Below are 27769 nucleotides of genomic sequence, written 5' to 3' on the forward strand. Positions count from 1 at the left end.
TCTTTCTTTCTTTCTTTTCTTTTTTTTTTTTTTTTGAGACAGGGCCTCATTCTGTCACCCAGGCTGGAATACAGTGGCAGGATCACAGCTCACTGCAGTCTCAAACTGCTGGGCTCAAGCAATCCTCCTGCCTCAGCCTCCTGAGTAGCTGGGACTACAGGTACACACCACCACACCCGGCTAATTTTTTTTTTTTAAATTTTGTAGAGACGGGATCTCATTATGTTGCCCAGGCTGGTCTTGAACTCCTGGCCTCAAGTGATCCTCCTGCCTTAGCCTCCCAAAATGCTGGGATTATAGGTGTGAGAACCACTGTCCCTGGCCTGGCATGCCATTTTTTATCTTTTATACCATATTTTCACTGTACCTTTTCTATGTTTAGATATGTTTAGTACCAGCTACTCTAGAGGCTGAGGCAGGAGAATCTTTTGAGCCCAGGAGTATGAGGTTACAGTGAGCTGTGATTGTGCCACTGCACTCCAGCCTGGGTGACAGAGCAAGACCCTGTCTCTAAATAAATGAATAAATACAAAGTATCATCCATATAGTTTCAATGCCCTAAAAATCCCCTGTGCTCCTCCTGTTCATCCCACCCTCCTCCCTCCCAACCCCTGGAAACCACTGATCTTTTACTGTCTCTATACCTTTGCCTTTTCCAGAACGTCGTGCATTTGGAATCGTGCATCCTGTAGCCTTTTCAGACTGGCTTCTTTCACTTAGTAATATGCATTTAAGCTTTCTCCATGTCTTTTCATGCTTTGATAGCTCATTTCTTTTTTAGCACTGAATAATATTCCATTGTTTGGATGTACCACAGTTTGTTCAACAATTATGAATAAAGCTGCTGTAAACCTGCACGTGCAGGTTTTCGTGTGGATGTAAGTTTTCAGCTCTTTGGGGTAAACACCAGGGAGTGCGATTGCTGGTTCATATGGTAAGAATGAGTCGAGTTTTGGAAACATGCTTGATAGAGCAAGCATGTCAGGACTGGGACACCACATCTCGAGGTTTGGTGGCCAGGGGAAGCCGACTATCTGCCTCCCTCCCACAACTAGAGAAGGACTGACGGCATTGGAAACCCATCCAGAGGGGCTGCTCAGGGGCACACCGGATGCCTTTCTGCTAAAGGCGAGCTGGGAGAAGTTGCAGCGGTGGGCCCAGAAGACGGGAGAGTCCCTCGCTGACTCCATCAGTGGCCGGCCGAGGCTTTCTCTAAGCATTGGTGTGGATCCAAGGCAGACCCAATCACGCTCCCGCCCTGACTGCCTTTGTCTTGGCTCTCTCACTGACTCTCAAAACTCAAATAAGGGAAAAGGGAAAAGGTTGTAGGATGGCAAGGACTATGACTCCACCTTGGCAGCAGCTACTCAATGTTTGGGACTCCAGGGAAAGGCAAAGAAGAGAGAAGAAACTGAAAAGCTGTTGTGTTAGTTGCTCAGTTAGAACTCCTTACTCAAAGGAGTAATTCTTGCTCTGGCCAACCTAGAAAGGGAAGAAAGGAAGCAAGACGCTATGTTGTTATTGCAAGAAGCCAGATGTTGGAAGAGAGATTGTCAAAAGACACTCTGGGATATGCAGGATGGCAGGGACAAGAGAATCAGGGGAGCCTAGAAGGACAAAACCTTCAGCTAGGAAATCTTTGGCAAGTGGCTCAAAACGGACAGATGGAGGGAATGGTGGAGGTGGGACCGGGTTAGGGTTGGGGGGGTGTGTCATCACTGTTGCTCAGGCTAATCTATCCCTGCCTCTTCTGGTAGACACTGGTGCTACTTCGTCTGCAATTTCCTGGGAAGGTTCTCAACACGGTTCCATCAATCCAGGTTGCTGGTATCCGGCTCAGCCTTCTTCTACTTGCTCCATGACCTCCACGATGCCTGTACCGAGAGGTCCTCTGCCTGAGGAACGTGCTCTTCCTTTCTCTTGAGCCTCCCGTAAACCTACCGGTGAGAGACCTGCTGTGCACCTTAATACCTACCACGGTCTGTGCTGGAAAAGCCCCCTCCCCGAGCTGCAACAAATCAATGCATCCTTTTGAACCCTAGAGAATCAAGACGCCAGTTTGATTTGAGAAACAGAACCGATAAAATCAGTTTGCCAAGGGCTAAGCCATAGATAGCTGTGTGTAAAACAATATCCTTTGTTGAGGGCTCAATTCAAAGGAACGAAACTGGTTATAAAAGAACAAGAAAAACAAGGGAGAATTTACAAAGGGCACCTGCCCTGTCCTACTCTCACACTTCCAAAAGAGAAGGAAGGGAAATCTGACGCAGACAGTCAGGCACTACGTCACTGTGTGCGAGCTCCCCGAGAAGTCAATGAATGTGCTGTTCCATCAGCCCCAGTGACGGTCTGGCGCGGGTTCTGCTGTCGGGACGTTTGTCTCTGTGGTTGATCCATTTCCCACATCTTTCTTTCCGCTCCTCTGGCAGACGGGTCTGAGATCTTGTTTGCTTTTGGTAATGAGAAAGTCCAATATTTACAGCAAAGGATTTCTCAAGGGTTTTGGACTCTGCTGTTATTTTGTCTAGTCACTTAGAGGAAATTTGTCCCGTCAGAGGAATCTCTGATTATTCAGCATGCAGATGAGTTGCTAGCAGACCCAGAAAGTACAACGCAGCGCACACCCGGCGCTCTGGCTTTACTGCACTTTCTCCTTGGCGGGGACATGAGGTCTCTGCGGAGGTGAAATATTTAGGGCATCTGTTGTCAGCTATAGGCCACGGAATGCTACAATCTAGAAGTCAGCCCATTTTGCAGGTAAAACAGCCTGCTACTAGTAAGAAAAAAAAAAAAAAAAAACCTGGCGAGTTTGAGACTAGCGCAGTATCGTGGGCAGTGGATTCTTTCCAGCTTCTGCAGAGCTGACTGGCCCTCGGATGCGGCGGTTGCACGACAATTCTCCAGGTAACTGAAAGTGGCGATAGCCTATTCCTCAGCTTTGGGGATTCCAAATTTTGAAAAACCCAAGTTGAATTACCTGATATTCCTGTTCACATCGCATGTTTGATCACGTTTACTCATGGGTCATGTGCTCGGGATAAAAGTGGCTCCCCTTAAGGCTATCTATGCTGTGGTGGCTTTTCACAATGCACTGGAAGTGTATGTTTTGTCTAGAGTTAAACCTGCACAAGCAGGTGAATTAATAGGAGTTACTAGAGCTACAATTCTTGGTTCTGGACTTAAAATGAATATATATATATATATATATATATATATATAATAAATGTTTGGTTCTGTCACACCACAGGGAAAATTTAGAAAAATAGAGGATTCCTGAATTCCATGGAAACTAAAATATCTCACGGCAAACTTGATAGGTGATTCATCAGAGCATTTACAGCAGCCGCTCAGATGCCAGTGAGTCGTCATAGAGCTCACCCCAGGGCAGGAGCTGAAAAAGCTTCTGTTAAAACACGGCCTGTTCCAAAGATAGAGGCTTTGCATTTTTTTTTTCCCCTACCACCTTAAGGCTTAAGCAGCAAGAGGGTCGCTCTTAATGTAATAAGACCCTCTTGTCCATTTAAAAATAAAAAGCTTCAGAAAAGGAAATAGGAAAAATGAATTGAAAATGGAGCTAAAAGAAATTTGAGCTACGAGAATTGCCTAACGAAAGAATTCCTATACCCCGTGTCTATTTGCCTCCTTAGTGTTATTGTATCATCGACAAAACCAGCTGGGTCAGAAGGGAATTTTAAAGGCACTAGACTCCACTTCGAGAGGTGAAGGCGGGAGGACTGCTCGAGGCCAGCCTGAGCAACGTAGCAAGACCTCATCTCACAAACATTAGCTGGGTGTCATGGTGCGCGCTTCTAGTCCCAGCTACTCAGGAGGTTGAGGTGGCCCTAGCAACAGCGAGACCCTGTCTTTTTTTTTTTTTTAAGTCACTAGACTCTTACTATGTCTACTAAAATATGAAATTACTCAAAACATAGTAAAGAGATGTGCCGTTTATCAGCAGAATGCTTTATGTGCCATTCCCAAGGTAAGCCTGGGCACAATTTCCCGGCCACTTGACAGGAAACCTGGTGGCAGCCGGATTTCAAAGAACTAATGCTTATCAAGGTAAGCGATTTTGTCCAGTGATGGCATGTGACATCCGGGTGCCTGAAGCCTTTCCCTTTCCCAAAGCCTGTGTTCCAGCAGTGAGCGTCAAGAAGGGAATACCAGAGCATTGGAATCACACCGCAGAAGTCGTTATATTTCTATCATCCAGGAGAATAAAAAAACTAATGAATTGATTAACAAATTAATGAATCCAACTCTGGAAGACTCATTAGCTAAGATTCCACAACCTCCTCTGTTAAGATGACCTAGAACTTTACCACTAGCCTTGTTAAAAATTAGAGCAACCCCTTGAAGCAAGCATAGTCTAGCTCCCTTTGAACTTTGGGGGTCAAAACTAACTTGGCCACCAAGGCCTGTGCCTGACTTCACTGAATCCTCCCATGATCATCTTCATTACTTTACAGGATTTCTTTCTTCCTTAGAAATCATGAGACGTAAGGTCAGAAGGATCTGGAAGGATTCCTTCAAAGAAGTTGGCCATCCCAATTGACTGGGACGTTTCCTCTACATCAAAGCCTTCTCTGGGGAAAGGCTTGGGCTGCCACTGTGCCGGAGGGCCCCTTTCAAATGCCGCTGATCACCCATGGGGCCATCAGTCAGAGGAAAAGAAAGACCCAGCTGGATGCATGTGAAGCAAGCCCCAAGGGAGGACTGGACCATGGTTCCCACAAAGGACTTTTCTAGTAACTTACATTGGCACAGAAGTCAACGGAAGCAGGAGGTATTCTAGCAAACTTGGGACTGTTCTCATAGGCTGCCTGGATGCCCTATCTGCCATTGTGGTCATTTAAATACCTGTAATAATCACATTTTACTAACAAACAGGTTATTTGTTAACATTTGAAATTGGTCTGCTTGGAACAGTTTAATGCTGGGAAAAATAACCCCATCAGGCGCCAGGAGGCCTGCACTCACGGTCCGGCAGTGATTAGCCATAAAACAGCTCTACGGCATCATCAGCTCAGTATTGCAGGAAACAATCAGGGACTGGTACTATGACTACCACAAGAGAAGAAAGGATGGTATGAAAAAGAAAAACATCTAATTAATAGACAAATAGAAAGCTGGCATTTACAGACAGAGATTGCAGAAGACAGGTGCAAGGCCACTTGATTAACTGTAGGATGTAAGTTCTCTCCAGTCCCAGCAGAGATGGATAAACAAAGATTGTCTGTTAGGCAGGGAGATTGAATGGGCTATTATAATAATACAACTATTGATTCAGACTGATGCATGAAAAATTGGCTGATGGGATGAGTTCATACTCAAGACTGAAAACAAATAGGGCCATGAATGTCGAACATTGTGAGGACTAAACTCTGATCTGTTTCTTTTGCCCAAATTCTTTTCTAAGGGAGCCTAGTGAGTCACACCTACAAATGATAAAATCTCACTACACAGGTTCTGTTAACCCAATATAATGTGGTTTACTTCCCAACCTGATTCTGGTATAGCATCGCATGAAAGATTAAAGACCCTTGTCTTAACTCCTTTCTGCTGACTCCTGGTCTTTTAGACAAAGCCTAACTCTTTCAGCCAATTGTCAGTTAGAGAGTCCTTAAACCCACCTATGACTCATAAGCCTCTGCTTTGAAATGTCTCACCTTTTCGGGCCAAACCAATGTATGCCTTCCATGTATTGATTTATGACTTTACCTGTAATTTCTGTCTCCCTAAAATGTATAAAACCAAACTGTGACCCAACCACAGCAAATCCACTTGCTCATGGCTTCTTGGGCATGGCTCTGGGTCATGGCTCTCAAATTTGGCTCAGAATAAACCTTTTAAAATTATTTTACAGATTTTGGCTTCTTTTTCATTGACAAGATTGGCGCCCAACATAGGGCTCAGAGAAGACTCAGGACCCCCGAAGGAGTAGCCTGAACTTGGCGCCAGGTACTGGCATGGTCCCCTTTTGGGCCCTCCCTAACTCTAAGCTTCTCCTTGGGAGGAATTGGTAAATCCTCCTGAGCTCCGGACCTCCCATTTTACAGAGTTTGGCTTCTTTTCCGTTGATAACTGGAAGTTCAATCTGCACTCTGAGCTCATAATAAGACTTTGACACTAGACAATGGCCATAGGTATCTTTGTAGTTCGCATTGAGAAACATTAGTCAAGAAGATGGAACAATTACCAAGGGGCCTAAATGATCATGTAGATATGATGTTACTTATATACCTGATGAAAACTCAAGAAATTTGGGGGGCCTTACAAGGAAAACTCTTAATTAAAATTTTAAATTATCGGACTCCAGAGTTAGGCTGATCTTTAGGCTTGCATTGGATAACTTTGTAAGGAATTATGAAATAATACTCAAATAGTTAACCATTTGAAAGCTCAAGCAATAAAGATGTCATAGCAGCTAGACAAATTAACGTACAATGAAGGAAAATGTTTGCACATTACCAAGAATCTGATTGATTTAACCCTTCACCGTTGGTAAGATATATTTAAAGGTTGTTCACCAAAGAAAATACTGTACTGAATTTAAAAGTTCATTCTATTGTAATTCTCATAATCATTTTGCATTTTACCATGGACTTGTCGGACATTTAGATGTCTGCAACTCACCCAGAAAAAGGTAAAAACAGCAATGGAGATGATTAAATATTGTGATGTTATTATTTCATAGGGACACTGGGAGAAGATTGTAAGGGCAAGTACAAATTAAAAACGAGAGGCTTAATTCTCTCTGTTGAAGAGAGTTCCTTTTCTTTCGGAATTTCTTTCTCTGTCCATTTCAAGCATATGTAAATCTTTTTAGTGGCTAAAGAAACTGTGGCCAGTCTCACAACTCAGGAACGTGTCCTCTCCTCTGGGACCTAGGAGCCAGCTCTTTGAGATGCAGTTAATCATCCAGGAAACTAAGGCACCTGAGCTCCCAGTTGCCCCGTGAGGCGATGGGCTTAACTTCAGCTGTCACTCCAAATTGCAAAACCAACTCACCGTGCCGGCTTGCGCCCATTTAGCCTGCACGGAAGAGTTAGGGTCCTTTCTGTCTTTGCAGTCTCTCCCGTGGGTGGCCTGTGATGCGTGGCACATTCTGGTTTAGTGCTTATTCAATAATAGTTTTCTTTCTCTTCTACTTTTTGAGCAAGTTTTCTGGGTTGAGAGGAGATTTTATTTTTAATTATATTTCCCAAATATACACCATAGCAATGGGGAAAGAACAACTTTCCAATAAATGGAACTGTGTCAATTGAATATCCATTATGAGGGAAAAATATTTTAAGTAAAATGTTATTTAAGTATAACATTACAGCCGGGCGCGGTGGCTCACGCCTGTAATCCCAGCACTCTGGGAGGCCGAGGCGGGTGGATCGCTCGAGGTCAGGAGTTCGAGACCAGCCTGAGCAAGAGTGAGACTCCCTCCCCCCATCTCTACTGAAAATAGAAAGAAATTATCTGGCCAACTAAAAAATATATATAGAAAAAATTAGCCGGGCATGGTGGTGCATGCCTGTAGTCCCAGCTACTCGGGAGGCTGAGGCAGGAGGATTGCTTAAGTCCAGGAGTTTGAGGTTGCTGTGAGCTAGGCTGACGCCACGGCACTCACTTTAGCCCGGGGCAACAAAGCGAGACTCTGTCTCCAAAAAAAAAAAAAGTATAACATTACGACCGAAAAGGGTACAGCTTGAATCAAGAAACGAAAGAAGACTAGTGCCCCAGAAGCCCCTTCGGTCATTGCCTCTTACAATTTAAAAGTGCCCAAGTTCCCATATGTGTAAGCAAATGCCTTTGTCCTCAAAGGCAGTTGCATCTCAATGCACTGCTGCTTTCAAAGGAAGGGAGTACTTTGGCCAGCTTCCTACTAATAGCATTGTTTAAAAACCAGACCTAAAATGGACCTTGTAATAAATAAGATCCTTCCTGAAGATCTTCAGCCTAAAAGTCTTTTCTTTTTTTTTTTTTTTTTGAGACAAAGTTGCTCTGTCACCTGGACTATATACAGTGGCCTCATCACAGCTCACAGCAACCTCAAACTCCTGGGCTCAAGTGATCCTCCTGCCTCGGCCTCCCGAGTAGCTGGGACTACAGGTATGCGCCACCAAGCTTCACCGATTGTTTATTTTTTCAAAAGAAAAAAAATTTGACCACTGTCTGACACTACATACATAAAAAATAAATTCCAGGTGCATCATAAATCCAAAAGCAAACAGCAAAACCATAAAGCTTGGCTGGGCACGATGGCTCATGCCTGTAATCCTAGCACTTTGGGAGGCTGAAGCAGGAGGATCACTTGAAGCCAGGAGTTTGAGACCAGCCTGAGCAACACAGCAAGATCCCATCTCTACAAAAATAAAACTAAAAAATAGCCGGGCTTGGCGGTATGCACCTGTAGTCCCAGCTCCTTGGGAGGCTGAGGCAGGAGGATCGCCTGAGTCCAGAAGTTTGAGGCTGCAGTGAGCTATGATGACACCATGGTATTCTAGCCTGGGCCCCAGGAAAAGACTTTGTCTCAAAAAAATTAAAAATAGATAAATAAATAAATAATACAGAAAAAAAGAATAGTAAAATGAACACCTGTATAACCTTGATCTAGGTTCACCAACTGTTAACATGTTACCACATTTATTTTTATTCCTAGGAGACTGTTTCTTTCTTTTTTTTTTTTTGGAGACAGAGTCTCACTCTGGTGCCCGGGCTAGAGTGCCGTGGCGTCAGCCTAGCTCACAGCAACCTCAAACTCCCGGGCTCAAGCGATCCTCCTGCCTCAGCCTCCCACATAGCTGGGACTACAGGCATGCACCACCATGCCCGGCTAATTTTTTCTATGTATATTTTTAGTTGTCCAGCTAATTTCTTTCTGTTTTTAGTAGAGACGGGGTCTCGCTCTTGCTCAGGCTGGTCTCGAACTCCTGAGCTCAAAGGATCCACCCGCCTCGGCCTCCCAGAGTGCTAGGATTATAGGCGTGAGCCACCTCGCCCACGGTTTCTTAATTTCCAAGTAATTAAGATATTTTTATCATGGTTTATTTTGCCTACCTGATCTCACTGGATTATAATCAGACAACATGGCCTACAAAATGTGTATTTTGAATTTGTTCAAAGTTTCTTTCTGGCTAAATATGAAGGAAAATGCAGACATTAATGTAAATAGACCCACTGAGAACTGGCAGGGTGTGCAGAGGGTCCCTCTCCTTCCTGATCTGCCACCCTCCTGCCCCTTGGGGAGCCGGCCGCAGCCTATCTTCCCCTTTTCCTGAAGCTCCTCCTCCTCTGCAGCCTTGCCTGGCTCCTCTCTGACTCTTGTCACGTATTTAGATCTTGTGTTCAGTGTCTTTCCCACAGCCCGGGGGTCCCACCAGGAGGACCCAACAGACCTTCTCTCCGGGGACTGCTGCTAACCTGGCTTGTCTGACCACATTGTCTCTTCCTCCTAAATCAAGCCTGAAATTCAAATGAGGGAAAAACTCATTCATTGCATTTATTGTTCATTTATTCTGACTTTTAAATTGTGAATTCTATAAAAACACATAAAATGTATATACACAGTTCAAAGAATAAAAATAAACCATCAACTACTGATGACAATAAATGTGAAACAGACAAAATGGAAATATTCCTCTGCAAGTATGATTTACTAAAACTGACTAAAAAGAAAGAAAGAGAGCCCTAGGAGTCCTAAAACTATAAAACAGAATGAAGAAATGGTTTAAAAATCTTCCCACAAATAAATAAAAAAAAAAATCTCACAAATAAAACATCAGGGCCACATGGTTTTACAGACAAATTCTAGTAACTATACAGAGTCTTCTAGAGAACTGAAAAGGAAGGACCATTATCCAATTCATTCTACAAGGCCAACAAAACCTTAATATTAACCAAAGGCAGAACAAGAAAGGAAGATTATAGGTCCATTTCAGTCTTGAATACAGAGACAAAAATACTAAACAAAAATCTTAGCAAACCAAATCCAAAGGTGTATAAAGGAAAATAACCAATTATGACCAAGTTCGGCGAATGTCAGTAATGCAAGGGTGATTTAATATCAGAACATATATAAATGTCTTTCAGCACAGTAACTGATTAAAGGAGAAACACAATGGTCATCTCATTAGGTGCAAAAAAAAGCATTTGATAAAATTCAATACTCATTCATAGCAAAGACTCTGAATAAGCTGGGAATAAAAGGGAATTTCCTAGACTTGATAAAATACATACATAATTGTATTAATAGGGAAATGTTAGAAGCATCTTCTTTGACATCAGGAACAAAGCACTCAAGCCCGTTTACACCACCTCAATTGTCCTGGCGGCTCTGGCCAGGGCAGTACGGCAAGAAAAGAAATTGAAGCCTCAAAGATTAGAAAGGTGGAAATAAATTTGTCATTATTTCAGATGAAGTGATCTTCTGCAAAAAAAATCCAAAAGGGATATAAACACAAATTATTAGAAAGAATAAATAAGAGAGTTTAGCAAGGTGACTAGACATAATGATGAACACAAAGCCGTTTGTATGTCCATATATGCCACCCACAAATATTTAGAAAATGTATTTTTGTAAAAAGACCTCATTTTCAATAGCAACGAAAAGTTTAAAATACTCAAAAATAAGTAAAATGAAAGATGTGCAGAAAATCATAAATATGTTTTTAAAAGATCTAAATAGATGGAGAGATATCCTATAGTAGATAGGACAGTGTCGATTGTCCCCAGATTGAGCTACAGACTCAATGCCATTTCAATCAAAATCCCACAAGACTTATTTGCAATTGAAAAATTAATTCTAAAATGCACGTGGTAGAGCAGAGGTCCACACTTGGTCACACACCCGGGAAGAAGATGCGTGAGGGGGCTTGCCCAGCAAATGAGGCAAATCACGGAAGTAACAAAGCTGCCCTCAGCCAGTGGACAAGATAGAGAGCTCCAAAGAGACCCCACAGAGATGGCCCTTGAATATGTGACAAGGTGGCAGTGCAGATTAGTGAGGAAAGAAGGAATTACTAAATGAGCAGAAGAAAATGGAGGTGACTCATAAGGGGGGAAATGAAACCCGGCCCTCCATCACATCTTACACAAAAGTAATCTCCAGAAGGATTAAGGATTTAAATGTCAAAAAGGAAACTTAAAATTCTTAAAAGAAAATGTACAGGAGTAGCTTTTTGACCTTGGATTAGAAAGGATTTTTTAAACCAGATATAAAAAACATTAATCCTTAAAAAAAAAAAAAGGTGAATTTAACTACACTAGAATTAGGAACTTCTTTTACCAAAGACTCCTTAAAGAAAGTAAAAATGAGAGAGAGAAAAAACGTTTGTGAAACACACAACTGGCAAAGGATTAGCGCCTAGAATATGTAAAGAATTCCTACAAATCAACAAACAAAAGGAGAAAGAAAATAATATAAAAATGGGCAAAAGACAATGTCAGGCAGAACATAGAAGAGAAAACACATATGGCCAAGAAAACACTGAAGAACAAAATCAGGCTTGGTAGTAATCAGGGGGACGAGAGACCACATCGGGATACCATTTCACACTCACCAGTCTGCCAGAAATGAAGAAGTCTGAAAACACCAAGAGTTGAAGAAGATGTAGATCAAAAAGACTTTCATACGCTGCTCGTGGGAGTGTCAATTGGTAGAACCGCTTTGGAAAACAATTAGGCCTTGCCTGTAGAGTTGAACACTTGCTGTTCTTACACCCAGAAGTCCTGCTCTTGGGCATACGTGCAAGACAGACTTGTATATGTCGCGCTAGGAGACATGGACACAAATGTTCGTGGCAATGCTGTTTAGTAACAGCAACAACAAAATCCTGGACACAACCCAAGTGCCCTTCAACAAGAAAATAGGTAAATGAATTATGGAATATTATACATCAGTAAAAATGAATGAACTGCTGCTATAAACAGCATCATTGAAAACAATCTTAGTTATATAATGTTGAAGAGAAAAAAGCAAGTCCCAGAAGACTGCAGATAGGATACTTTTTGCATAAAGTTGAAAAATAAGCTAAACTAAAGAACATATAATTTTAGGTAAATGTGATAAAGCTATATTCAAAAAAGAAAACAAGGGGAAACAACCGAGTGTCCGTTGACATTGGCCATAACAAGGAACGAAGTTCTGATACTTGTTACAACATAGATAAACCTTGAAAACGATATGCTAAGTCAAATAAGCCAGTCACAAAAGGACAAATGTTATATCGTCACACTACATTAACACATCTAGAATGGACAAATTCATGGAGACAGAAAGTGGCCAGATGTTACCAAGGGCTGGGAGGAAGGTGTCTAATGGGTACAAAGTTTCTGTATGGGGCAATGAAAGAGTTTTGGAAATAGTGGTGATGGTTGAACATTGAGAATGTAATTAAGGCCACTGATTTGTACTTAAAAATGGTTAATATGGCAAATGTTGTGTTATATATATTCTATCAAAATTTTAAAAAGCAAGAGAATGATAAATACAAAATGCAGAATATTGGTTACCTTGGGGTGTGGGGAGGCAGGGTCAGGGTGGTGGCAGAGCACCTGGGTGCATGTAAATTATTGGTAACGGTCCCATTCCTCGGTTGAGTGGTGAATTTATAGACATTAACTAGCTTATTTATTATTACTATTATTATTTTAGAGATAGGATCTTGCTCTGTTGCCCAGGCTGGAGGGCAGTGGCACGATCATAGCTCACTGTAACCTCGAACTCCTGGGCTCCATTGATAATCCCACGTCAGCCTCCGGAGTAGCTGGGACTGCAGGCGTGCACTAGCATGGCTGGCTAATTTTTTTTTTTTTTTTTTTTTTTTTTTACAGACAGGGTCTTGCTATGTTGCCCAGGCTTGTCTTGAACTCCTGGCCTCAAGTGATCCTCCCGCCTCAGTCTCCCAAAGTGCTGAGATTATAGGCGTTAGCCACCATGCCCAGCCAACTAAATAAAAAATAAACAAAATGAAAGAGGGCCTGGAGTGGACAAATGCTGATGGATAATGAGGAATCTGGCCCTGTGCATCTAAAGCGAAAAAGCGAAGTCTAGAAAAGCAAATAGCATGGTCCTGTGAGAACATGGGCAGCCTCCTGCGGCCTCCCGCATTTGCTTCCTCCGAGCCGTCAGCAGTGTTTTCCATCTTGAAAAACAGAGTGGCAGAAACAGAGCCACACAAATACAGTCAACTGATCTTTGACCAAAGAGCAAAGGCAGTTTGATGGGGAATGGGCAGTCTCAGCAAATGGTGCCGGAACCACTGGACATCCACATGCAAAAAAAATGAACCTAGGCACAGACTGCCATGGTTTGAATGTTTGCGTCCTTCCAAAATTCACGTGTTGAAACCCAGTCACCACGATGAGGTATCATAAGGTCTCGAGGACTCCACCTGAATGGGATTAGCGCCCCGATACGTGGCTTCAGGGAGCTGCCTCACTTCCCCCTTTTCCACCCTGTGAGGACACCATGAGAAGACACCATGGATGGAACAGGCCCTCACCAGACAACGAGTCTATTTGCACTGCGATCTTGCACGTCCCAGCCTCCAGGACCATGAGAAATAATTTTCTGTTGTTTATAATTGCCCAGGCTAAGGCATTTTGTTATAACAGCCAGAAAGGGCTGAGACACAGACCTTACACCCTTCACAAACATTAACTCAAAATGGGTCATAGACCAAAACTATAAAATCCTGGAAGATAACATAGGGGAAAATTGGATTTAGTGATGATTTCTTTAGATACCATACCAATAGCACAATCCATGAAACAGCAGCAAACACGAGTTCTGGCCGACTAAGGACAGGGCCAGCCCATGGCTCTAGGGTCAAGGTGTGTGGGAGAAAGAAGCTGGACAGAGATTCTGGGTTGTGGTCTGGCCTCGGCTTTCTTGACAGCTCCCTTCTGGGGAAGCCAGCGGGAAAGGTCACGAGCGACTCCTGGGAAACAGGGGTTCCCCTAGTCAGGCATCTGAGACGGCTGGGATGGGGACCAGGGACTGCATATCCAGTGGAAAAAATACAGTCGGCCCTCCGTATCCACAGGCTCTGCCTCTGAGGATTCAACCAAGGATGCATCAAAAATATTTGAAAAAATAAAAATAAAAAACATAACAATAAAAAATAGCATAAATAAAAACCAATACAGTATGACAACGATTATGTAGCATTTCCATTGCATTAGGCATGATGAGTAATCTAGAGTGATTTAAAGTATACAGGAGGATGCGTGTAGGTTTTATGCAATACCACACCATTTTATACGTGGGACTGGAGCATCGGAGGATTTTTGGGATCTGTGGGGGGTGGGGGGTGGTCCTGGAACTAATCCCTAGGGACACAGAGGGATGCCTGTAGTCAGAAGAGTGGACTCCTCTGTGTGCCCTGCTTGTAAGCATACCATGGCCTCTTTGCAGCTCTCGAGGGTGGGTTAGAGGGGAATCCTTCTATGGGGTGTCATGGTGTCCTCAGCAGTCCAAGCTTCAGGACCTGGAGGGAGAGCAGGGACTTCATCAGTACAGAGTCAAGATAAGACCCTTCCAGGCCGGGCGCGGTGGCTCACGCCTGTAATCCTAGCACTCTGGGAGGCCGAGGCGGGTGGATTGCTCAAGGTCAGGAGTTCAAGACCAGCCTGAGCGAGACCCCGTCTCTACTAAAAATAGAAAGACATTATATGGACAACTAAAAATCTATATAGAAAAAATTAGCCGGGCATAGTGGCGCATGCCTGTAGTCCCAGCTACTCGGGAGGCTGAGGCAGTAGGATCGCTTAAGCCGAGGAGTCTGAGGTTGCTGTGAGCTAAGATGACACCACGGCACTCACTCTAGCCTGGGCAACAAAGTGAGACTCTGTCTCAACAAAAAAAAAAAAAAAAAAAAAAGACCCTTCCAGATAAGAATATGGGCCAAACTCACCTGGGCATGCTTTCTTTGGGTTAAAGAATGCTACGGTGGCCCTGGGAATCATGGCGGTGACAGCCCTTGCCATGCCTGTCTCTTGAGCACAATGTTGTGCTCCAGCCTGGCTGCACCATCCTCTCCTCATTGCCAAGTTCAGATCAAAGTAAGTGCCCCTGGATCAGCTGACTGTCTCTGATGTCCTTCCTCCCCCACACCCTCCCAGGGCTTTGTAATTGTCAGGATTTTCTGATTGCAGGAAGAAACTGACTCTGACTTTAGCAACAAAAGGGACTTATTTGGCATAATGCTGGGTAGGTCACCAAATTGGTAGAGTGTCTAATCAAGCGGGCCTTGGGACGCACAGGCAAGACCAGTCTTGAGCAGCAGGGCCAGGCTGCAGTGCAAGCTGCTCTGCTACTAGAGCCACAGGAGCCAGCCAACCTTGTGGCGCTGGAGGGACCTGCCCATGGTAGGTCAGGATGCTGCGTGGAGCCGTCGGGAGCCCCCGGCAGAAAGGTCCCAGCACAGGGCCATCAAGGGCTGGAGCAAGGCTGTACCTTCTGTGGCAGAGCCACTCGCCACTCAAAGAATAGCTGCTGCCATGCTGCTGGACCCCGGCAGGGCCTTAAAACCTGACCATAGGACATGAAGTGCCTGTGTGACCAGAGCTGCCTATCATGAGCTGAGTATTGTCAGACCCACCAAGTCATGGGGCCAGGCAGGCACAGCAGCAATTCCATGCAATGGTGCATTCAGGACCCAGCGGGCAGTGGGGTTCCCTGTGACTGACTGACAGGACAACACTCAGACCCAGTTCCTCCATGGGTCATCTCATTAAGTCAGTCCTAGGAAAAATACAGCCTCACTCAGGGTGGCCCTAGGGACAGTGATGAGGGGACATCCTCGCAGTGAGCAGTACACTAGATTGTCTACTTTGCAGAGGGAGAAACAGCCTGAGATACAGGTGTCCAAGGACTCCTGGGCAGTGGGAAATGGCTTGGCTAATTGGTCAGGGACTCAGGCAGAGTAAGATTGGAAAGTGAGAGACAAGGTATGGAGAAGAGGTACCTAAGGGAGTGCACGGGAAGTGTATGGAGCCCTGTGCCTCACGCCCACACCACCAGGGCGCCGCACTGCACAGGGGGAGTGCCACCGCCTGGCAGAGGTCAGCAAGCTTCTCTCCGTGGTGCAATGGACCCATGACGGCAGTGGCCACTGCGGAAGGGCTGGAGGCTCTACATAAGCCCAACAGCAGGGCTGCGTCTCACCATGGCTGATCTAGACACTGCCCTAATCATTGTCCTATGACCAGCAGCAGAGACTGAGGCTAAGCCCTCAGTGTGTCGCCATTCCTTAAGGAGACCAGCCGGCCATTTGGTGGCAGGTTGCAACTGGCTTTCTGGGTGAAACCCGGGATAAGAAACTCACATCCCTTCTCCAGATTCTAGGCAGATGCACTGTTCCTGATTTCTGTCCTCTACACTAGGAGCCAGGGAGGAAAGGAAGGGATTTGGAGGAGACTTCCCCAACCACCGCTGTCTAATTAAACAGCCCTGTGTGGTTAAGGATTCCCTCACTTACCGTGCCTGGACACTAAGTGCGCGGCAATTCAATCAAGTGATCTTCCGCAGCCAGGGGCAGGGGCCCGGCAGCTCTCCCAGGCACCCCATGGGAGCCCAACTCTCAATCTGCTGCTGCTTTCCAGGCAAAGGCCTTCTCCCTCCAGGCTTGGCCAGGACGAGGGGACAGGCTGTGGGAGAGCAGAGGAAGGGATGGAGGGACTGTTAAAGCGCTGGGCCCGGGCAGGGGCTGGGGCTGAGGGGCAGGTACGCGGCGCACCCAGGCTGGTCGTCCCGCGCGCGCGAGAGAGGCCCAGAGCAAATGACGCCGCTTGGACGACTCTCCCCACGACCCACCCACCCGCGCTTTGCTTTTCCTTTTCTCGTTTTCTTTTTCTTTCCCTCTTTTAAACAAAGGTGTCCATTGCAAAGGCAGCAAGGGGATGGCTGAGTTGAAGGAGGGAAGCACTTATTGAAGAGAAGCCAGAGGGACGCATTAGGGCTGCTGCGTCCACGACCTGGGAAAGGGGCTGAAACCGCATCCCCTTCCCGAGGCGCCAACTCTCTCTGGGGAATGCGGGCAGGCGGCTCCTCCTCACAGGACACCTCTCTCCCGCAGCCGCACCGCGCAGACAACACGCCCCGTGCCAAGCGCCTCCGGACGGGAGGCCAGGGCCGCGGGGTGCCGGCCCCCCCATTCCGTCCATCCCCCGCCCCAGCTTCCCGCGCCGGCTCCCGCTGCGCCGCCACCCAGCCCCGCTCCCCTCCCCGCCCCCGCGCGCGTGCGCCCCGTCCCCGCGTTCCTCCCCCGTCGCCGCGGGCGCGCGCGCGTGCCCGTCGTCCCGGGCGGGAGCTGCAGACGGCCGGCCGGCTGCGGGCCAGAGAGCGGGCGCCCGGAGCGCGGAGAGCGCGGCCGGGCGAGGCGGGAGCGCGGGCGCTGGCCTGGCCGCGGGCGGGGGCCGCCGCCGCCCTGTTGGCGGGCTGGGCCGCGGCGCCGAGCGCGAGGGCCAGGCTCCCGGGGCCGGCGGCCATGGGCGGGAGCCGGAGGCGGCAGCGGCAGCGGCAGCGGCGGGCCCCGCGGGCGGGGAGGCGCGCGGTCCACGGCCCCTGACGGCCCCCGGCGGCCCAGGCGCCCTCGCGCCTCCTGGGGGGCCGTAGCCAGGCAACGCCCGGCGCGCCCGCCCATCCCCCGCTGCCCTTTTTTTCCTGGCCGGGTGCGAGGGAGCATGCCCGTGCTTGGCCGCGGCCAGCCGAGAGTTAACCCGAGGGGCGTGGAGCTGCCCCCACCTCGGGGGCGTGCCCCCCTCCCCCGCTAGGCGGCCAGCCCCCCGCGCTGAGGTATGGCCCCCGGCCCGGGCCGGGGACCCGAGGTCCCGCGTTCTGGCTAGTGAAAGGCGTCTTCCCGTTCCCGCCCTCCTCCTCCCCTCGCCGGCCAGCACCATGGGATGTAATATGTGCGTGGTCCAGAAACCGGAGGAGCAGTACAAAGTGATGCTTCAGGTAGGGCGGCTGGGCCGCTGGGGCGGGGGCGCGGCCCTCCGTGGGACGGAGAAGGCCCGGCGGGGAGGGCCAGGTGGAGTCGGGGCAGCAGGCGTGGGAGAGCAGGAGGGCTCAAGGAGGAAAAGGTAGGGAGCCATCCTCACGCTCATTCTGAGATTGCTGGGTGTTGGTGCTCCGTGGGAACCAGCCACGGATGGGGAGAACTGGGTGGGGGCGGGGGTGCGGAGCGCATGACTTGGGCGCCCGGAGTAGATTGGGACACTAGCCCTGCGTCTAGATCATCCCTGGGTGGGAAGTTGGAGTCAGCCGGGGTGGGGCGCGCTTTGGTCCCAGGCCCGGGAGCCGGGAGGCGCAGTGAGGCCAGCGCGGGATGGAGGTTGCATAGCAACGGGCTTCGTTCCCCGCACACGCTGTCCCCGCAGAACCCAGGGCGGAGGAGGGAGCTGGGCGCCCGCGATGCGGGGGGCGGCTGCATGCCGGTCCCAGCGGGCCTTGGGCGCTGGAGCGCGCGGGCATCCTGGGGCGCTGTCGACGAGAGGTTGGGGGCTGGGTGCCCACCCTGGCACCCACTCCCGGGTCTGGCGCTGCCCGAACGGTGGGCTCCCGGGCCTTGGGCGTCTCGGGTGAGTGGGCGCCGCCAGGATCAGCGAGGAGGGCCGTCTGCGGGCGGCGGTGCCTTGCTTGCGCTCTGCCTGGCGGCCGGCTCTCTCCGCCTGTCCGGGTCTTGGGGGTGTGGGCCTGTGCTGAGCTGCTGGGAGGGAGGAGACGCCGGGCGGCGCTCGGACGGGAGCCCAGCCCCACGGCCCGGAGCGGGGCTTCTTGCCTGTGCGTGGCGTGACAACGTGAGTGCGTGCCTGTGCCCCGTCTGTGTGTGCGCGGAGGCTCCTTCGGCCCCGCACGTGTGTACTTTCTGTGTGCACCCTGCGAGCCGTCCAGAGAAATGTCCCGAGGGTGTGGCCTGAGACCCGGGGCTAAGTGGAGGGAGGTGAAGGTCAGAGGGTGTCGGGACTCAGGAGCAGACCGGTGCAGACAGGTATGCGTTTAGTGGCTCGGGCTTGAACTCCCCGGTTTACCGGCCACGACTGGGAGGGGCGCAAGTGCTTGCAGGAAGGGTGTGGGCTGGGGAGAACGTGGGGGGCGGGGCTCCTAGACGAATGAGGTGAACCCCTGCGACGCGGCGGGGGGCGAAGAATTCGAGTGAATCTGGGGGTAGGCATTCGTGCTGTGAGCTGGAGATCCTTTGGTCACCGCGGGGGAGGTGAGGGGCGGGACGGAGGGGTAGCACATCTTTCCCCAGACTGGCGGCGCTGTTGGCCGCCTCTCTCCCGCCCTTCTCCTGGGGCCCTCCGCTTCTCCCTCTCTCTGCTCTCTGCCCTCTGCCTTCGTCCCTGTCAATTCTCGCCTCCCGGCTGCTGCTTCTCGTCTCTTCCCGCTGTTTGGCAACCTTGCCTGGCTATTGCCATTGCCCTAGTGGGATAGGGATCTGAAACAACCCAGGCTGCGACCAAGAGGACGTCCTGTGCAATCTCGGTGTTGGATTCCGGGGAGGCGGGCGATAGGTGGGCTTCGATGGTTGCTTGATGGGGGCTGTCGAATCATTCCATCAAGAAGGCAGGCGATTCCAACGGGGCCGTCTTGACTTTCTCGCAGAAGGATTGCTGTAGCGCTTCGTTTAAGGGGACGTCTGGCCGGGGCTGCCTTCCGGGAGGTTCCCTGTGGGAAGGCCTGAGGCGAGCCTGGGTGAGAGTCCCCGAGCTGCGCCTTCCTCCTTAAAAGAGTCCCAAGCTCTCCCTCACGGAAGGGACTTGCCCTTGGCGAGGCGGCCCGCCAGGAGGAGGGCCACTGTAGGGCAGCTGCCCTCTGCTCTCTTCCCTAGCGAGCTGCAACCATCACCGATCAGCTCCCAGGGGATGCTGCTCCCATGGAAAGCTCCAGTGGAAGTTTGGACACAAACTTGTACTTTCTACATTCATGAAGTTTCAAAAGCAGAACCAGCCTTTAAAATCAAGGGAAAACACAGGGTTCGAGGTTGTAGTAAGCTGTGATTGGGCCACTGCACTCCAGCCTGGGAGACAGAGTGAGATCCTATCTCTAAAAAATTAATTAATTAATTAATTAAATTAAGGAAAAACAAAAAGGAATTGAAAATGTATAGAAAGCAGTGAAAACCATTAGATATCTCAGGTGACTGCACATCTGGGGGATGGATGCCCAGGACAGCAGGGAGAACCTCACCAGGCACCAGCCTCTTCTCAGAGAAGGAAGCTTTTGTCCCAAAAGACCAGTCAGCTTCCAAGACCCCTGGCTTGGCTTCCCAGAGCTCCGTTAACGTGGGCGCTACCCCATCTTCAGGGGGCACTTCTTCCTGTCTCTCCGTGAGTGACCTCATCCACACCCACTGGAGGCCTCTGCCCCTTGTCAGAGTGAGGGACCTCAGTGAGACACAATGTCATGTGATTTTCAGAACAATGCACGTGTGCACCTGCAGCACTTTCCATATAACTTTCTTGTACCAGAGTTCCCAGGAGCCTCCTCCTAGATCCACAGAGGGCTGTGACCCCCCAGGTTAAGAACTCCCAAAGTCTCTATCCTAGCCTTGCATTCCAGGCCATTTTCTCCCAATGACTCACACGCATTTAACGAAAGGATAGCTTTATTGAGACATAATTCAAATACCATATAATTTCCCCTTCAAAATGTACAATTCAGTGGGTTTTAGTATATTTGCAAAATTGTGCAACCATAACCACTAATTCCAGAACATTTTCCTCACCTTAAAAAGAAAACCCATACTCATGAGCAGTCACTTCCCCATTTCTCCCCAACACCCCCAGCCCCTGGCAAGCACTAAGCTACTGTCCGTCTCTATGGATTTGCCTGTTCTGGACATGTCGTACAAATGGAACCATACAATCTATGACCTGCTGTGTCTGACTTTTTGCATTTATCATGTTTTCAAGGTTCATCCATGTTGTAGCATGTATCAGTACTAAATTTCTTTTTATCACCAAATAATATTTCATTGTATGATAAACATAATATTTATCTGCTTATCAGTTGATGGGCATTTGGGTCGCTTCCACCCTTGGACTGTTGTGACTAACGCTGCCATGAACATTGGTGTATGACACCAGTATCTGTTTGAGTCCCTGCTTTCAATTGTTTGAATGTATACCTAGAAACGGAATTGCGGGATCATATGGTAATTCTGTTTAACTTTTTGAGGTGCCATTGAACTGTTTTCCACAGTTGAACTGTTTTCTGCAGTGGATGTACCATTTTAAATTCCCACCAGCAATGTATAAGCATTTCAATTTCTCTACATCCTTGCAGATATTGTTATTTTCTGTTTTGTCATTAGAGCTAGCCCATTGGGTGTGAAGTGGTATCTCACTGTGGTTTTGATTTGCATTTCCTGGTGGCTAAATGATGGTTTTTCATGTGCTTATTGGCCATTTTTGTATCTTTGGAGAAACGTCTGTCCTTTTGCCAGTACCACACTGCTTTGATTAATGCAGCTTTGTAATAAGTTTTGAAATCAGGAAGTGTGAGTCCTCCAACTTTGTGCTTATTTTTCAAGATTGTTTTGTCTATTCTGGGACCCTTGAGTTTCCCTATGCAATTTAAGATCAGCTTGTTAGTATCTGAAAAGAGGCCAGCTGGGATTTTGATAGAGGTTGCATTGAATCTGTGGGTCAATTTGGAGAGTATTGCCCTTGAGCATGGGGTGTCTTTTTCCACTTATTTTAGGTTTTCTTTAATCTGTTTCAACATGTCTTGTACTTCCTTTGTCGAGTTTATTCCCAAGTATTTTATTCTTTTTTTTTTTTTTTTTTTTTTTTTTTGAGACAGAGTCTCACTTTGTTGCCCGGGCTAGAGTGAGTGCCGTGGCGTCAGCCTAGCTCACAGCAACCTCAAACTCCTGGGCTTAAGCGATCCTACTGCCTCAGCCTCCCGAGTGGCTGGGACTACAGACATGCACCACCATGCCCGGCTAATTTTTTCTCTATATATTTTTAGTTGGCCATATAATTTCTTTCTATTTTTAGTAGAGACAGGGTCTCGCTCTTGCTCAGGCTGGTCTCGAACTCCTGACCTCGAGCGATCCACCCGCCTCGGCCTCCCAGAGTGCTAGGATTACAGGCGTGAGCCACCACGCCCGGCCCCAAGTATTTTATTCTTTACGATGCTGTCGTAAATGGAATTGTTTTCTTAATTTCATTTTTGGCTTTCTCATTGCCACTGTATAGAAATATAATTGATTTTTCTACATTGATCCTGTATCCTGCAACCTTACTGAACTTGTGTAGTAGCTCTAATTGTGTTTTTTTTTGTTTGTTTGTTTGGTTTTTTTTTGAGACAGAGTCTCGCTTTGTTGCCCGGGCTAGAGTGAGTGCCGTGGCGTCAGTCTAGCTCACAGCAACCTCAAACTCCTGGACTTAAGTGATCCTCCTGCCTCAGCCTCCCGAGTAGCTGGGACTACAGGCATGCGCCACCATGCCCGGCTAATTTTTTGTATATATATATTTTAGTTGTCCATATAATTTCTTTCTATTTTTAGTAGAGATGGGGTCTCGCTCTTGCTCAGGCTGGTCTCGAACTCCTGACCTCGAGTGATCCACCCGCCTCGGCCTCCCAGAGTGCTAGGATTACAGGCGTGAGCCACCGCGCCCGGCCTCTAATTGTTTTTTAGTGGGTTCCTCAGGATTTTCCACATGTTAGGATGTCACTGGTGAATAGTTTTTTTCTTCTTCCTTTCCAATTTGGATGCCTTTTATTTCTTTTTCTTGACAATTTGCTCTGGCTGGAACCTCCAGTCCGATGTTGAATAGAAGTGGTGAGAGCGGGCATCCTTCCCTTGTTCCTGATCTAAGAGGGGAAAAAAGCTTCTAGTCTTTCACCAGTATGAAGTTACCTGTGGGTTTTCCATAGATGCCCTTTATCAGGTTGAGGAAGTTCCATTCTATTCCTAGTTCGAGTGTTTTTATCATGAAGGGTAGTTGGATTTTCTCAAATGCTTTCTCTGTGGCTACTGAGAGGACCACGTGGTTTTGTTCCTTTATTCTACAGATAGGGCCTATTGCATGTGGCATGGCAGGACTTCAACCCATTGCCATTATTCCAAGCATGTCCTCCTAGCATACTTAACCAAGCAAGGTGGGGGGTGAGCTCGGAAAATCTGGGACTGACCCCGAAAAGGGGGGATGATTGCGTGTTGAGCAAGGAAGAGGAAGTAGCTGGATGACCGAGGGTGGCAAGGCAGGAAGGAGCATATACCTGGCACTGAGCTCGTGTCCCTCTTATCTGCCACCTGACCCCCATGTCCTGTATCTAATCATGATCCACATGCTACAGAGCTGTCTCTTTGGCTCCTTGTCTGTCCGCTGTCGTACCAGTCTTCCTAGCATGTAGGAGATGCTCAGTAAATAAATCCACTCGTGCTTTATGCTGCCTGGCGGGGCCTTGAGGAGGAGTGATTCAGGACCACCTGTCTTCCCTCCTCTGGCCACATCGGGGGAGGCCAAAGGACACCTTTCCAGCCCTTCTGGTTGGCTCCCAGGCATTCTCTCCTTTGGCATGGACTCGGTGAGCCCCCACTGTGCCAGCCACCGTCCTTCCTGGCTGCTGGGGATCCAGCAGGGGGATGCTGCTGACATGGCCTCCCCCTCCCCCAGGGTCCCCTTTTCATTAGGGAGGAGACCAGCATGGTTCAAGTGGGGGCTTCCTGGCAGCAGGGATTTGGGTCTGTCATGTGCACTGCTGCATCCCACAGTGGGCCTGGGTGAGTCGCTGTGGAGGGGATGAACAGAGGGAGGGGCACCCCATTCTGACAGCTATAATCTGGATGGAGTCATCCTGCTTTGTGCCACTGTCCCAAGGTTTTAAAAATGCCCCTTCCTTCCTTACCTCAGAGTCCCTGAGGACTGATTGGTCCACTGAAATAAATTCCATAGTGCCAGAAAGCAGACCAGTGGTTGGAGGGGCGGGCAGAAGGGGCATGAGGACCCTTTTGGGAATGGTAGAAAGGGCTACTGTCTTTCCCAAAGGGCCAGGCAAAGTGGCTCATGCCTGTAATCCCAGCACTTTGGGAGCCCGAAGTGAGAGGGTCACTTGAGGCCAGGAGTTTGAGACCAGCCTGGGCAATATAGCAAGACCCCATCTCTAAAAAAAAAAAAAATTAGCCTGGCATGGTGGCGCGTGCATGTAGTCCCAGCTACTCAGGAGGCTGAGGCAGAAGGATTGCTTGAGCCCAGGAGTTCAAGGCTGCAGTGAACTATCTTTGCACCACTTCACTCCAGCCTGGGTGAAAGAATGAGACTCTGTCTCTAAAAGGAAGAAAAAAAAGGGGGGGCACTATCTTGTGGGTGGTGATGGTGTCACAGGTGTATATATACGAGACATGGAAACCTTCACACTATGAGTACGTGCAGTTTAACATATGGCAGTTATACTGCAGTAAGGCTTTGAAAACAACAACTACATGTTCACAGCCCAAGGGGAACAAGCATGTGCGAGGGCCAGCTCTGCACGGGGACCTGGTGGGGCCAAGTGGGTGTTCTTTCCTTCCTTCTACTTCGAGGTCCCTGCTGGGTAAGGCAGTGTGTTGTGATGCTAGGAATGGAGGCACCCTGGGTTCAAACTGCCCCTCTGCCACCAACTGACAGCTGTGTGACTAGGGGCAAGTCACTCAATGCCTCAGTTTCCTCACCTGTTAAATGGGCGTGAAAAGAGCTTTTGCCACCCAAGGGCCATCATGTGCCTTGGGATCCCATGGGGTGGAGGGGGGCTGCCTCTAGGCCATTCTGCTGGTCTTTAAGCGGTGGAAATTGGAAGGAGAAGGCCTTAGGGATGGACATGGTACAGTTAATACCCAGTGACAGAGAATGTCCAATATTATTCTGAGAGTGTCTTTAACATTAAAGAAGTGGGGGGGGGGGGAAGGCACAGGATTGGGACCCCTGCGTGGTGAGGAAGTGTGACATAGCATCGGATGGGGCAGAATGGGGGGGCAGTGGGGGCAAGAGCGAGCGGAGGCTGGCTTTGGGGCCAAAGATGTCTTCTCTTTCATAGTTCGTTCTACCTCTTCTTCGTGCCTGCTTGGAGCCTTGCGAGTGAAAAGCACTCTGCAGAGTGGACTGTGTCCTTGGCCGGCCAGTCCGCCCTGGCGGGTGGGAGGATGTGTTTTTGGTCGCTGGGCCACGTGCCTGGGAAGCTGTGGACATACACCCAGAGGCTGATCTTGATGGTGACTTCAGAAATCTGTTGGCTTCGTCATGTGCGAGTTGCGGGTCATCCTCTTTACTGTGCGCTTCAGAGGCAGGACTACAGGGGTTCTGAGAAGCCAGGTCTCCTCTGGCAAGGCAGGGCCAGGGTGGATTTATCTGATTTCAGCAGACCCTGAGCCAGTACCGCCCACCCTGGTAGCTTTGGGGTAGGAAGGGGAAGTAGGCAGAGGAGAGATGCTTTTGCCTGGTGGACGTTCTCCTGTGTGGGAGTCCTCCCTGGGTCCTCTAGGGGGCACCCTGAGCCAGAGCAACCCACCCTCCACCCTGAGGCCCTTGTGAAAATGCACATTGCGACTGAGCAGTCCCGGGCGGGGCCTGGTTGTCAGCATTTCGCACAAGCTCCCATGTGGTGTTGATGCTGCTGGTCCAAGGACCATGCTCTGAGTAAGGACCTCAGGTAGGAACTTGGGGTGCGTTGCTAGAAGCCCCAGATCACATCAACATCAATAGAGAAGCGAGTTTTTTACAAATAAGGGGTGAGGCCTCATCCCGTCAGACCTTCCAGGGTCATTGCCTAAGTGGGGCTTCAAGGGATATACCTGTTCTTCCACACCACGTGCAGCTAACCCACCCTCCTTTCCCACCACCTACACCCCGTCAAGATACACCTGGCTCTCGTGGGCACCCAGACGCCTCTCCCCCACCAGGCTACTGAAAAGGCCTTTAAGATGAAGCCCTCCCATGCTGCTTCTCTCTCTTCTGCCCCCAGGCAGAAAGGGTAGGCACAGAGTTAAGGAGGTGGGGTGGGGTGGCTTGTCCAGGCAGCCACAGTTGGGGGCAGTGAGCAGCCATGCCAGTTGTTGGGCCACTCAAGTGTTGGTGGAGGATACTGCTGTGTCCCTGCTAGAATTCTTACACATTAATGAAGACATTTGCGGCTGCTAATGTGGTAATGCAGGCAAGGATCATTACTGGATGGCAAAACTATCAGATGAAAGGTTGTCGGGGGACAGGGTAGTCACAAAGTCTCCAAGTACTCATGAATCAGGAAGGGAAAATGCATCTGTACAAGCGAGAGATCTGGCAGCCACCACCTGGACCAGGTGAACACCCCCACCGGTAGGACAGCCTGAGCCTGCCTGCCTCCTCATGCAGTTTCGGGGACAGGTGGGGGGTACAGCATCGCCCAGGGGGTGCTCTTGTCAAAACGCTTACCCTGAATCTCAGCACGGGCAATGAACCGCGCTAATTCAGACTCTTGGACATTCTACAAGGACTGAACTCTTCCGAGAGGTCAATGTCATGAAAGTTTTTTTAAAAAAGTGGTTTGATCATTCTAGATTAAAGGAGCCATAATAACTAGGGAGATAACAACCAAATGTAATATGTGTGCCTCTTGATTGGATCCTGGATTTAAAAAAAAAAGCTATAAGGGTGTAAGTGTACAACTGGAGTGATTTGAGGGTGACTAACTGTATCAGTGCTAGGCTCTGTGATGGTGTGACAGTTTCACAGAGAATGGGAGTAATGGCATCTTGCTTTCAAATGCTTCTGCAAATTGCGTGTGTGTGGAAAGCCGGAGAGCAGGTGCGCAAGATGTGCGTTCTGGGGAGATCTGGGGGAAGGGAATATGCAGATGTTGACAATTTTCAAGATCCAGAGTTGGGAAAACATGAATGGGGACTTCTGCCAGACCATTGAAAAGACACTAGTGCAGAGAGCCTGCGGCTTTGGCTTCGCTGGGCTTTTCTCTCCTCCGATGCTCCACCCATTGAGAGGTCCCCATGACATCTGTCTGGGCCTGGGAAGCTGGAGTCACAGCTGCTTCCAAGGTGTCTCTTGGACAGTGGAGACAGCAGAGCTGAGGGCCAGCAGTTGGGTCAGAACTCGGGGCCCCGGGGCAGAGGGTAACTTCCGGTTTCTGTTCTTTCCCAGCCTCACTCAATTTCCTAATCTGCAGAGGTGTGGGGTGAGGAGAGTCCAAACGTGGTGCATCCATGAGGGTCCCTAGATATGATGTAGATTGACCCCTTTCCCCTCGCGTTGCCAGTAAGAGTGAAAGGGGTCTCAAGCCCCGTGGGACAGGGACTCAGAGATTCCAGATCTGTAAGAGGGCAGCGTGTCCCACCGGGTGGGCTGCGGGGAGGGTCCCTGGGGAGGCAGAGCCCAGCCCCGGGTGGAGGTGGGCCGGGAGGCAGGACTCAGGCCTGCCCAGCGAGTCACCAGCGCAGTAGCGCAGGGACAGAGGAGTGCAGCACTCGCCCGGCTCGCGCCGCCACCACCATCACCCCACAGCCGCCGCGCGCTCTTTGTCTGCGGCTCGGGGCTCGGGGCGGGGCGAGCGCGCTTGGGGCCCCACCCTCCGCCGCCCGCAGCGCCGCCGCCGCCGCGTCGCGCCCCAGCCCTGGCCCGACAGTCCCCCGCCCTGTCGGATCGCGCCCCCACAGGGACTACCGGTCTGCCCGCGAGGCCTGTCCCCGTGTCCCCCTCGCCTTCTCAAGGCATTGGTGCCCACACTTTTCCTGACCTTAGGGATTTGTTCCTTTACTGAGCCTCTTCCCTCAGCATTCAGACGCGCCCTGATGTCTCC

General features: G+C 49.2%; 1 protein-coding gene across 5 annotated transcripts in view; it reads left to right on the top strand.

Annotated features, from left to right (window-relative positions):
* Positions 1 to 17647: 17647 nt before the first annotated feature.
* PDZD4 (PDZ domain containing 4) overlaps positions 17648 to 27769 on the top strand; it is a 28313-nt gene continuing 18191 nt past the window's right edge. For 2 of the 5 annotated variants that reach the window (XM_069463553.1, XM_069463555.1), the window contains exon 1: positions 17648 to 17953. In XM_069463553.1, coding sequence (XP_069319654.1) covers positions 17894 to 17953 — 60 coding nt within the window. In that variant the 5' untranslated portion in view covers positions 17648 to 17893. Of the gene's footprint in view, positions 17954 to 18349; positions 18577 to 27769 lie in introns of those variants that run through there. The other 3 variants (XM_069463551.1, XM_069463552.1, XM_069463556.1) reach the window with 2 other exon arrangements.

Source organism: Eulemur rufifrons, chromosome 30, assembly GCF_041146395.1.
Source record: "Eulemur rufifrons isolate Redbay chromosome 30, OSU_ERuf_1, whole genome shotgun sequence".
Lineage (NCBI taxonomy): Eukaryota > Metazoa > Chordata > Mammalia > Primates > Lemuridae > Eulemur > Eulemur rufifrons.